The following is a 12,833-nucleotide window of genomic DNA, read 5'->3' on the forward strand; positions in this document are numbered from 1 at the left end:
GGTCTCTTCCTTTTGTCTGTTTTTTTTCTGTCTGCGTGTTTATGCTGACTATAAATGGTACAAAGAGGATTTAAAAAATACGTAGGAAGCTTAAGGAAAACATATACAAAAGTTGCACGAATGCCTGAGCAAACTGCATTTGGGTACCTTGTTTTGTTGTTTTCATTACAAGTATAACAAAACAATATTAAACACTGAAAAGGGCAAAGACAACACTAAGTATTAAAGTTAGCATTCAAAATTCTGAGTATCCCAAACCTACTCTGAAAACCTAGCAGCACCCCATCAGGGTCCCACAATTGCCAAAAACAATTTTCTGCTTCTTTCCACATCAGTGGGCTGCATTTGTATGGCTGACTAGAACCCATTCAGCTTTGTCAAACATGTCCCTTTCTCTTCTCCTCCAAGCCCTGCTCTATGAATACCAAGCAGCCTGCCAGCCTGGGCTCAGGATGTGCATACTTCACTAAGTCCTGCCTCCTAGCCTGGCAACCCCCTTTGCTGCAATTGCACAGCTCGCCAATTAACCAACAATCTACCACAGCCACATGCAAACACATCCTGGCCTTCCACGCCAGGCTGATCATCAACCCCAACACATTCACTCAACCCGTAAAACCAGAGCACAGCTTTCTCTGCCACACGTCAGTACATTTTCATAGTCAGCACCAACATCTAACTGTCAGCAGGCGGACGGCTGCCGTGATGGCTGCTGAGGCAGGTAATAGTGCTGGAGAGCTGGCAGGGTGAAGAGTCACAAAGAGAACAAGTCCCGGTGGTCAGCATGAGGCACAGAAATGGAATGGGAGTCTTAGACAATGTTTTGATATTCCTTATTAGAGCCAAAAAGTGAAATTGAAGTATTCATAAACATTTAAAATAAGCACTCAACAAGCCAGCTCACATCATAGCTTAACTTACATCTCCTAAGACATCACATTGAAAGTCTTCACTTGGCTACCTTGCAATCCCTAAAGTTATTTCTGTTCCTGGGATTCGTTTTCAATCATTTTTGCTCAGTTTCTAAAACAGTGTTTATCTGAGCTTTCAACTCACAACTACGCAGGTATTGAGTGGGTCCTGTCACTTTTTCAGTTGACATTTTTAAATTGTGATTAAGGGAGAGGAGGTGCTCATTGCTCATTATAACCACTGGGCTCTCTGAGAGCTTTATTCCTGCTGTGCCTTATTTTTATTATGTTAGCGCACTCAGGCATCTCATACAATGTGCAGTTTTGATTAGCAGCCAGTGTGTACAGTACCTGAATTTCAACTCTATGTATTATTAATGGCAATACAATGACTTTAAAAAATCAAAATGCGAAATACAGGTGAACATAAAATTTAAAACATAAAATACCTACCCATTCACAGCAGCTGAAATGATCTAATGACATACAGTAACGTGAATTATTCTTATAACACTTGGAATTCTTCAAGGATTGCCAGAAGCCATATCACCCTGCAACTCACAACTGGCAACCCACTGAAGCTAGGCAGGTGTGAGCCTGGTCAGTACTTGGATGGGAGACCTCCTGGGAAAAACTAACTGGAAGATGTGTTGTTGGGGCCTGCTGAGGGCGCTCACCCTGCGGTCTATGTGGGTCCTAATGCCCCAGTATAGTGACAGGGACACTATACTGTAAAAAGGTACCATCATTTGGATAAGACATAAAACCGAGGTCCTGACTCTCTGTGGTCATAAAAAATCCCAGGGTGTGTTTTGAAAAGAGTAGGGGTGTTACCCTGGTATCCAGGCCAAATTTCCCATTGGCCTTTACCAATCATGGCCTCCTAATAATCCCCATCTATGAACTGGCTTCATCACTCTGTTCTCCTTCCCACTGATAGCTGATGTGTGGGGAGTGTACTATGGCTGCTGTTGCATCATCCAGGTGGGGACTACACACTGGCGGTGGTGGGAATCCACATGACCTGTAAAGTGCTTTGAGTGGAGTTTCTAGAAAAGCTCTATATAAGTATAAGCAATTCTTATTATTATTCTATTTTTGCACGCATGTAAACCTTGGCCTATCTAGTGCACATGTCTATTATACAACACAAACACGCACAGACAGTGGGTGTGGCAGAGCGAAGAGGGCACTTACAATGGCAGTGAGGCGCGGCCCGTGGAGTTGTGTGTAGAGAATGGCATCATTGATCTGGTTGCGAATGCCCAGCAATGACAACTCCAGGTCATGCGCGCCGGCCATGGCATTGGTGAGGTCCTCCAGGGTGGCGATGTAGTTGCGCCAGGGCTGATCTAACTCGGAGAGACTGGCAAGGCAGCCCCGCATCACATTGAGGCAGTAGCCCGCGCAGGGCTTGATGAGGGTGAGCCCCTGGCAGTGGGAGCAGTACTGCATGCGCACCAGCGCCCGCCCGCACTCCCGCGTCAGCGTCATGTTCTCCGTCTTGTTCATGACCTCGGCCCCCATGCTCAGAGCCCGGCTGAAGGCGTGCCCAGCCCTCAGGGAGCGCGCCAGGTCCTGGGCCAGCGCGTGAGGGTGCGGCCCGAAGGGGTTGACGTCCTGCCTGGTCATCCGCAAGCACTCGCTGCGCTGGGGGCTCAGCTCCGTTATGCCCGGGTTGATCAGGCGGTTGTAGACAAGGGGGAAGAGGTTGTCGTAGAAATGCTGCACCGCAGACTCCACGGTGCTGTTGGCACCCAGGATGTAGTGCGCGAGGTCGGTGAAGAGCTCCGTCACGTGGGCCCGGGCTTCGCGCGCCAGGGCCTTATAGGCACTGTCGAACAGAGAGCTGGTGTGGTTCCTGGTGAAGGATATCAGAGACTGGAAAGTGTCTGCAGAGAGAAAAGACAGATCGCATTGTAATGGTTAGGGATGGGGGGGGGGGGGGATTTCACAAATAACAGTTTGTTTACAAACCTGAGGAATAAGAATAGTTGCAAATGCGTAACTTTGACGTGGCTACCAGCTTGGATACCTGTAGCTGCGTTGTACGATGTGGTATTTTCAGGATGTAATGATGGCGGCTGGATACTGATGAAATCTTTGACTGTAGTTACAGCACATCTAAAGGAGGCAGAGGGAAGGATTCGATTGTGGATTCCTTGTGCCTTCCTCTTTTTTAGGCAAAGTATCCCTCCATCGTAATGATGATTTAACACCCAGGCTGGAGATGACATGGCGATGAGAAATCCTGCTTCTTCCGGATCCCATGTCTGACTCGCACAGAAGCAGATCACTCGAAAGCTGCTGATAACTGTAAATTAGAATTATAAACCTCTCCATTCCAGCAGAAGCTAAGCTGGGGGCAATTTATTTGGAGGGTAATAATTCAGTGTTACCTTCCTGCTGAGGAAAAAGGACTGACTAGAAAAGGAGGCAGGGAACTTCTCTCGTGGCTCCTTCATGCCTTATTTCGAAGGAAAACGGGCCGAATAGGAAGCTTTTAGTCAGCGGTGATTTATCCTCACTGCAGCACTCTCCCATGGGGATACCTCCCTTGGATAAAATAAGTCTTCCGCTTTCAGTTTATCAAGGTACTGTGTGGGAAGGGGGCAGAGAGCACCATAAAGCTTTCAGCTATTCATCAGTTCTTCCCCACGTTTGCCCTCTCTAGCGCCTTCCCTCAGACAACTGAGCTTTATGTGTAAGTGGAAGCGCACGTGGACAGTAAAACACAGCATGCTGCTGCTGTTTATGGGCAGCTCAAAGAGAAGTTCCTATCGGCATCTTTTTGTCCTTGCGTGCAGCTCAACGCTGTATCACAAGGTCACAAGTTTCCAATTCCACCTAAAGGTTCAAAACTCACATTTAATTTAATTACTCGAAAGGAACCAACTTAACAAAATTTGCTTTCTTGTAATGTCTTGCAATACACAATGTAAGGCAATAAGACTTTCTGGGGCATTCTGCAGGCCACTGTGTATTAAATTATTACAGTTGATTCTGAATCACATACAGTAGGCATTTCCGCAGCAGGATCTGTGTGTCTGAATGAAAAAGAAGCATCTTACGTCAAGAGAGCCTTTCTCTCCCTTGCGTCCCTTTGTTGAATGGTACAGCTGAGCAAAAGACTGACATAAACAGAGCAACACAACTTTGCAGCCTTCTTAACTTATCCCATAGGTTAAGAAGAACTAGGGATAACCTTCCTTAAGCAGGTACAGTACATGTTTGATGATCCACTCTCCAATTCCTGTCCCCTCCACCCGTCTCTTGCAAGTAAAAAACATTCCCTATTTGACTAATCCTAGCTAATCTGATTGAGATGATAGGAGGGTGATATTATCTGAGGGTGTTTGCCCTTAAGACACTACTAAAATCTAAATACGAGTATATTGGTGAAGACAAACGCTTGTAATGTTCTCCGTGAAACAGCCCCCTTCAGTGCCACCCAGAAGCACATGGTCGAGCAGACTAAACATCTATTTGAGCGCTACAAACAGAATATGTCAATTTTTAGGATAGGACGCAGACAAAAAGAACAACACATAACAGAACGAAATTATATAATATCTATATTTCTATTACAGTATGTACTTATACGTACCGCAAAATATAGGTAGAAGTGACAATGTCATTTCACAGCCAGGGTGTTTAAATAAAGGCATTAAGAGAGCAAACCAGAAAGGCAGGCTTACAGAGAGAGAGGTAAATGACTCTCTGTAATCGGGAAATAACTATTAAATGGACAGGCAGATGCTGTAAGTGTAATTCTATAAGAAAATCCTTCTTAAAGCTTCGTGCTATATTTAACGTTACATGCTAAGGCCGTTGTGACCACAAGCTTGGCGAGGCGATGATATTTGCGAAGGGGAGAGTGCCCTGCCCTGCCTGGCCTCTGAGCCAGGGGTGATGTCAACCTGAAGCCCACTAGTCTTCGCACCGGCCTAGGCTGCCCTCCTCAGGCACTGATGTCAGCCCTCTGGCATCCTGACAGATGGAGGGGCAGCAGCAACTGTGGTGGAAACTGAGCCTGAGGGGCTAAGTGTGTTAGCACACCCTACAGACAAGCTGCAGAGTCAGTACGGGCACAAACAAAGCACCTTTAAACAGTGCCAGCTTCACTGTATACCCTAGACAGACAACGATCATGTTGGTGGATGTGTTGTAATGGTCCGTTGTAGTATAACTAAGGCATGTAAAACCCATGGAAACAAATGGCTAACCCATGGCAAAAGTGCAGAAATACAGTACTATAATGTCTAAAGCTAAACTTTCATATACTTCGTATATGTCTTTTTTTCCGTCTTATTACAACGTTGAACACAAGTGAAGGTACTCTAGGAGAGAAAGGCTCCACTTTAAGGATTACTTAAATAGGACACTATACTGTATAATCCAGAAACTATAAGGGTTTCACTTCAGTTTTAATGAAGCACTACAGATACCTCTAATGACAGAATGTCACTATGAGAAATGAGAAACTTTGCATCAAAAAACAGTCTGCAGGAACACATTTAAATTGAAGCAGGGGGGAGGTCTGTAATGACATAAGGACAGTATCTTAATTAAGTAAAAGAGACGCATTTCAAACATTTCGCAAAACTCCACTTCATCCTTTACTCTGAACATTATCTGTTGATCCATATTGTGTACAATGTAAAACTTCTTATACTACTGATTTTAGGCATGTTTCTTTCATATACAGTATATTTTTCAGACAAGGAAACTTTGCCATGATGAGATCACCGGTCTTAACCATGAAGGCTCTTGATGAACAAATTCCCAGCGGGGAAAAGCAGAAAAAATTAAGCATATGTATGGAACAATGATCACTGACTTTTTAAGAGTTCTGGAAAAGTAACAACAAAATAAATGAATAAGTTTAAGACATTACTCATCTATGACCTATATATCACTAAAATAATTCCAGTGGTTTCTGAACATTTTCCTTTGCACTAACTCTCGTTAGTACTCCACCTTCAATTGAGTTAAACAGGGAAAATTCAGCTTCCAAGGCAGAATTAAAAGCAGCACCATGGCAGTCTTACTAGAACTACACAGCAAATTACGAGAGAATGGAATTGCTTCTGATTGCAGGAGAAATTCTGCTTTACTTAACCACAGCCATCCACTACAGCATTTTTGCGGACACCACTCTTTTAATACATATGGGATCTGCACTACATACAAGTGTTATAAAATGTGTAGTAGTATGTTCTATATCATTGGAGAACAGTGACACCGAATGACAGAGGGCAATAGTTAATGATGTTGTAATGGGACATTATACAACCTCTTAAAAATGCTACAACAAAGCTGTTAGAAATTTATTTGCTGCAGTTATTTTCAATTCAGTCTTGTATGGCAGCTAAAAGCTTTACAATAATGACTAAAGTGTCACAACAGTATGACCACAAAAACAAAATGTTTCAAAAGAAATACTGTGGTATCTCCACAGCTCCACCACAGAAATGACATTTTGATGTGAAACTCCCTGAGTGTTTCCAGGGTGTTACCACAAGAATGAGAGCATGAGCAGCTCTAAATTACCACAAGAGGGGTTTCAGCAGCATTGATGCATTTGGTCTTGAACCCAGCCACGTGGCAGACTTATCTCTGACATCAGGCACGAACTGAATGACTGACAAGCAGCACTGCGGATGACAATAAGCAAGGAGTCTCTGGTCTCAGCACCTCTAAAGGATATAAATAACTTGTGACTTAGTCCATTCTGAGCTCTAAGCATGGACAGTTTGGCGATGGATACTGTGTACACTTCAGTTTACTTTCAAATAACCCTACAATATCTTAAAGCAACAGAGGCTTATGGTATATTGCATTTTAAGGACATTCACATTAGTGTAGATGCATAACATAAACACTGCGTAATGAATGATGAAAGAATGTACAGTATTTGTCACTTCCACATCAGGCTATCGCACTGAGATAATAAAGCTACAGTCTTCCTTCTATCCATCTCTTTGTCTGTGGACCAGGACAACATTGCTACATTGGTCCCTTGGAGAGTTCCTGCCCCCTTGCTTGAATTAAACAAGTCTGTTGTGGCGCTGTCAGGGGTTAACAGGTGGGAGCAGGGACAGTGTCGATGCGGGGAGTCAAGAATGTGCAATCCATATTTCTATCATCATGTCTGTAATTAAGATGGCAGTCCATCTTAAACAAATCTCTCCAAGATAAACAATTCCAGGGATGCCGGAGTCTAATGATGGTCTGATCGAGGAGGAACACGATCAAGCTAGGGATCTGAAACCACTGTCCAGCTGGGAAGAAGATAAGGAGTTGCCAATTAGAGCTTTAAATCCTCAGCAATCCAGAATCTAGGAGGTGGTCCACTGGGGATGTCTCGACTTCAGTGTCTAGAAGACCATGAATGATGATTCATCATCGGCTGGGCTGTCGTGGCTTATATTCATGACCGGCCTCCCAATCCACCTAAAATGTTGCTTCCACTCATTATCGAATAAATTAATCCTGGTAACCTCAAAAAACACAAAAAGATCTGAACGTTGATACACGTTACAAAATAGCATTATTGAGCTCCACCACTGTTAAATAAAACCATTCATGTTCCTGCAGTCTCTCTCCCCAGCAGAAAACACAATCTGCAGGATTTCAGCAGAGGTAAAGATGAAAGGGAGCTAGTACCTTTCTAAAAATGGGAACATTTAGTGTAAGAGACAAACCTCTAGAATAAGAGATAAGAAACCTTTGAGAGCAAGAAAAATACTGAAAACTGTTAACTGAACTCCTGTCAAGAGGTGCTGTCATGGAGACAGCTTCAGACGATCACACTAGATTTTGCTTATTTTTTCTAATTGCTGTATTTCATACATTTTTGGTTTCTGGAAAAACCGGCCCTGGCGTGAATGTGTGCATGTCTGTGTCTGTGGCTGCCCTGCAATGGATTCGTTCTGTCCAGGACCCTGTATAGGATAAAACAGTTAGAAAATGATTGGATGGCCACATTTTGTTATATTTATATTTATTAATTTTTTGTATTATATTTATTGTCAATATATTATTTTTCCTTTTTTCTTCTTGCTGCTCACGCAGGATATTTGTAATTTGTAAGAATGTAGAACTTTATTTATATTCTTTTTATATCTGTATTCTATTTGTAGAACTCTTAGAATCCAGGGCCTCCATATCAGCCACTTTGCTTTCAGCTAGAGTGTTTCAAGAAAGAAGAAGGTTCGTATTCGAAAGATGTGTATTTCTGTGGTAATTTAAAAGTGGATGGCACTTGAAAGTAAAATCCTCAACAAGAAGCACAAACAAGGTTTTTTGTTCAGAAATCTCCTCACCATGCCTTCCTGAAGGGAGTTTTGGGCTCAAGAGCAGGACTCGTTCCCTGTGTGTACAAATGTTTTGCATCTAATTTCAAGATTCCATCCAGTGGAGCTTGTGGCAGTTTTGTTCTTTCTTGGTTTTGTAAAAGTAAATAGCAGGTAATACTTAGCGCGCCTCTGGTGAAAAGCTACCAATCTAGGCACCTGATCATAAGAGGCACAAGGCAAAAATGAGTCAAATAAGCTTTTCTTTAAAGTAGTGGGTGATCATATTAGATCACACACTGCGATTTCCAGATATTTCTCAGGACCAGAATTGGAAAAAGCAAAACACAGATGGTAAATCAATACTAACAGCTTTTTAATAATTCTTAAAATTACGAAGGCAAGTGCACACTGGAGGACCACAACCAGAAGAATTAATCAGGAAACGATTCCTGAGTGTGAAGTCAGTCAGCCAGGACTACCAGCTGAGGGAGCGCTGAGGTAATAGTTGAGTAATCACCCCGATTATCCTGGGAACAGACCTGAGCAGGGATCTGAGACTCTAGCGTGTGAAACTCCCAGCAATGACACTCACGAGACCAAGACACTCCCTTTCACCTTCCAGGGTCCAAACAGCCCACTCTGCTTACATCATGCTTGCATGATCACCAGGCATGATCCTCGCCTTCTCTCCAAAGTGCACTTCTTAACGGCGACGATTTGTCATGTATGTGTCTGTATCCAATCTCATAAAGCAACCCTTGTGAATCACTGTAGGAAGGGGTCTACTTGCAAAACTGATTCCTTTCATGTGCTTCTATCCTCAACAAAGTAAAATGCCTTACGTAAAAGAACATAGTGTAAGTTATGATTACCATACACTTTATTGAGATATGAACTGACAGAAAGTCACACTTCACTGTAGTGCACTGGCGGTATACTGGAACTAAATGTGTTTTAGCAATGATTAAATAATCACTTAAATAGGTAGTTATATATGCGAATATTGTTTCTCTCTCTTTGGTTCAATCAGTGGCCTGGTGCCATATTTATTACATAAAAACAGTGGCCATTTTTAAGAGGCAACCAAAAGAGATCATGTGAAAGAAGACACAATGACACGAATGAGCTGTTATTTAATTATACCAGTACAGCTTTTAGATAGGTCAGAGAGTGAGAGAAAATGAGACGTGACAGTGTGGGAAAGCTTAAGAAATCTGGTCTTGTGAGTAAATGCAAACCTGGTTTAGTATCTATTTGAGATATTTAGTATCTCAGCAGAAATATTTGCATTCAGATCATCAAAACAACTTTGAGCAGCTTAGTCAAAGTACTGAAGACATGGTTATAAAAAGAAGAAGCAGCTGAAGAGTTAAAACCCAGTAGATGTTTCTACTGAAAGCAATAAAGCACAATATACTTGAAGAGGTCAGAGGAAATATGCAGATTCCATCATGCACATCATCCTCTGGTACTCTTCTAAGGAGGCACACAACTGTCAATAAACAGCTTACCATGTAATTCTGCTTCATTTGATTGGCCTTGCTTTCAAAGTAATTAGGAAATCACTGTATTTTACATCTAGATTTTGGTATCCATTTCTACAATTGGATTTACAAGAGTAATCTAGGTAAAACACCACATTCAGAGGTACAGCTTCCTTGGCCACATTGTGCTTTGTTGCTCATTTTCCATGTGTTCTTGCACTGGTCACGAGTGCCGCCGAACAGGGTTCAATTACTTGTGCCCTGTCATCTATGTTTTACAGTTATGTTAGGGTCTGCAAAAAAGGAGAAAAAAAAGGTGCTAAAAAGCTGCTGTAAAAAGTATTAACAAGCTACAACTGTTTAACTTGTGGTAGAGAAGTATTATGTCACCAAACACACCCTCGTCCCACAAGCCCCACACTCACACTCTCCAATATCGCATTCCATCCATCCATTGCCAGAAAGCTGCTTATGCCTGGTAAAGGTTGTGATAACCCAGAGCCTAGCCTGGAAGCACAGAGCACAAGGTAGGGATTGGAGTCCTACACATTGGACTCCAGTCCATCACAAAGCACACACATGCAATCACACGGAGACTACAATTAGCCTTGCCTGTATGTCTTTGTAAGGTGGGAATTAGACCACATAGAGAAAGCCCACCTGAACAGGAGGAGTACATATATGCAGAAAAGGATCACACTACTCTCTCAATGAAAATGCATACCCTTCAGTAACTCCTACACAGTACAGAGTACCAATGAAGAAACTCAAGGCTGGCAATCTGTCCAAGAAAGTACAACTGTGAGAGAAAACCATCAGACACTACAGTACCTGGTCATTCTTTTGTTTCACAAGAACCTACTCAGAAAACTCACAGTTTTTGAAAGACATCGAAAGGGTGAGGAGGAACAACTGAAGTAAATGACAAAATCACTCAAAATAATTACAGGCAAATATATACTGTACATAGGCTGCATCTCTTTTTTATGATCCCTCATCCTTAGATTGCAGACTAATAGTTACAGAGATGGAGTAGGGTGAGTGGGGGTAAATAAAAGAATGATAATATTTGAGAAATAAGGAGCCCAGAACCAAAGGAAAGAATTTGTTTTACAGTTTTTTCCTTCTTTCAGCATGCAGTCTTGGCAGCTGGTGGGTGTTTGAGACGCACGGCTTTCCCACTGAGCCAGCAAACACTTGGCGCGGCTCTCGGCTCAGCCAGCTTGCTCTCGTTACAGGACTACAGGGCTTCTGACTGAGCAGTACAAACTTTTTTTCTCAAGCAAGTGGGTCCCCTCAAGGAGGCTTGGCCATCCCAGCCGTCCGTTAGCTATCAGGCCAGGTCCTGGACAATGCACCGGCCTCCCCTGACCACCACCCACTCCCTCGTCTGACTGGCTGACAGTCTGCCAGGCAGCGGGCCCTGTGCTTTCCAGTCACAGAGGGAAGAGGTGTTCCAACCATACAGGAACAAGCAAAGAGGAATGTGTGGCCACCTTCATGAAACCACCTTTAATAAGGTGCAGATTTATAACGTTATTTAAAAACTACAACATCCACAAGAAATACCCCCCAAAACAGAGGTAATTAGCTTTTTAAATGCTGGAAAGCAGTTTTTAACTAGGAGGCGAAACAAACAAGAGGTGGCTGTTTGGCTGTTCATGCATGCTTGGTTAGTAGTGGCTAATTTATCCAAGGATCTCATTCAATAATTCATCCTGAACATCTAGTGAATATTGAAATATTGTAGCTAAGAGTCTATGAATAACCTTTATTTCCTTATACATGACTGGGACAATACCACAGCCCCAGCAATATTTGAGCTTTAAGCCACCCAAACAATGTTAAACTAAAAGTCTCTAGTACTGAAGAAGTTCCTTCTACAAAAATGAACCTTTAATTGATGTCTTTTATTTTAAAAACTTGTGTGAAACAGTCATTTAGCATGTTTTTTTGTTTCTTCATCGTCTTCTGTTATTAATTTCCCATCACCTTGTAAACCTTGTATTTACTTCTACTTTTACAGTTTGTTTACTAATGTTTACTGTTCACTGTTGTGTCATCAAATAAATCACTACAGTTATGTGTTAATAAAAAACAGAATATAGCAGGCGAAGAAGCAAGGAAATGGCAAGGGCTTGGTTTGTGTTTTCAAAGGCCAATACAATCCGGTATTGTACTACATCATTCATCAGACCATGGAAAAGAAAGGTCACTTGGACCAGCAATGACAGATAAAGTCAAGAAAAGTCACCAATTTAATTAGGCTAAACAGAAATAATTTAAAAGAATAGTTTTAGCTCAATGTTTTTCAGAAAGGAAAACGTGCACGAGTTTGACATGAAAAGTACTTTCTGTCAGCTGGAATTGGACAAATGGTCAAAGCAAAACAGGGGAAGACAACTGAACTGAACTGTCCCAGTAGTCCTGCCTGGGACAATGCAGGAAGTGTGGGAAGCCAGGAGGACAGCTGTTCTCATAATAAAGAAGGAGAAAACAAATGGCTTGACGGCCGTCTAGTAGGTCACACACGTGAAAGAGCCTCAAACATCTGTCACATGAGGTTATGCATTTTACAACACCCAAGGTACAGTATACTGTGTTCATGAGAAACACTCGTCGCTAATTAAAGAATGACCATGTTTAATGAGTGACTGAATAATTAGGATTTCCTCAACAGTCACTCACTGGGGAAGGATGGACCACTTGACCAATCAGAGTTATAGGTAATGCAACAGTCCACAGAAAAGCAAAATGCAGAAACAGAACTTTAAAAGCTATATCACAATGAACGGCTGACTTATCATTTGGCAATAAGTTTGGCATTTTTCCTGATCCTGATGAATTTTTAGAGGTCAACCTCGTGCCGTTCCTAGCTCCAAGTGTGATCCCAGAGGGTCAGATGCAGATGGCTCACAATTAAACTTAAAAAAAACACTATTTACACTGTATTAAAGCTTTCCCAATTACAGCATCATCTGTAGATTTTAAAAAGCAACACCTGCAGTTCTTAATGCACTCAGCTAACATGTTAACAGATAAATGGGTATGTCTATTAATAAACATTGAATATTTAAAAGTACAATGGTCATTGAGATTTTGTCTCTCCAATTTGTACCATAAGACAGAGTGATGCA

General features: G+C 42.2%; 1 protein-coding gene across 1 annotated transcript in view; it reads right to left on the reverse strand.

Annotated features, from left to right (window-relative positions):
* Positions 1-12,833, reverse strand: part of gpc5b (glypican 5b) — a 140,960-nt gene that overhangs the window by 113,134 nt on the left and 14,993 nt on the right. Inside the window, exon 3 of the mRNA XM_088913589.1 lies at positions 2,109-2,803. Within this exon, the coding sequence (XP_088769715.1) occupies positions 2,109-2,803 (695 nt within the window). The remainder of the gene's footprint in view (positions 1-2,108; positions 2,804-12,833) is intronic.

This window comes from Atractosteus spatula, chromosome 4, assembly GCF_055471065.1.
Source record: "Atractosteus spatula isolate fAtrSpa1 chromosome 4, fAtrSpa1.hap1, whole genome shotgun sequence".
In the NCBI taxonomy this organism is placed as follows: Eukaryota; Metazoa; Chordata; class Actinopteri; order Semionotiformes; family Lepisosteidae; genus Atractosteus; species Atractosteus spatula.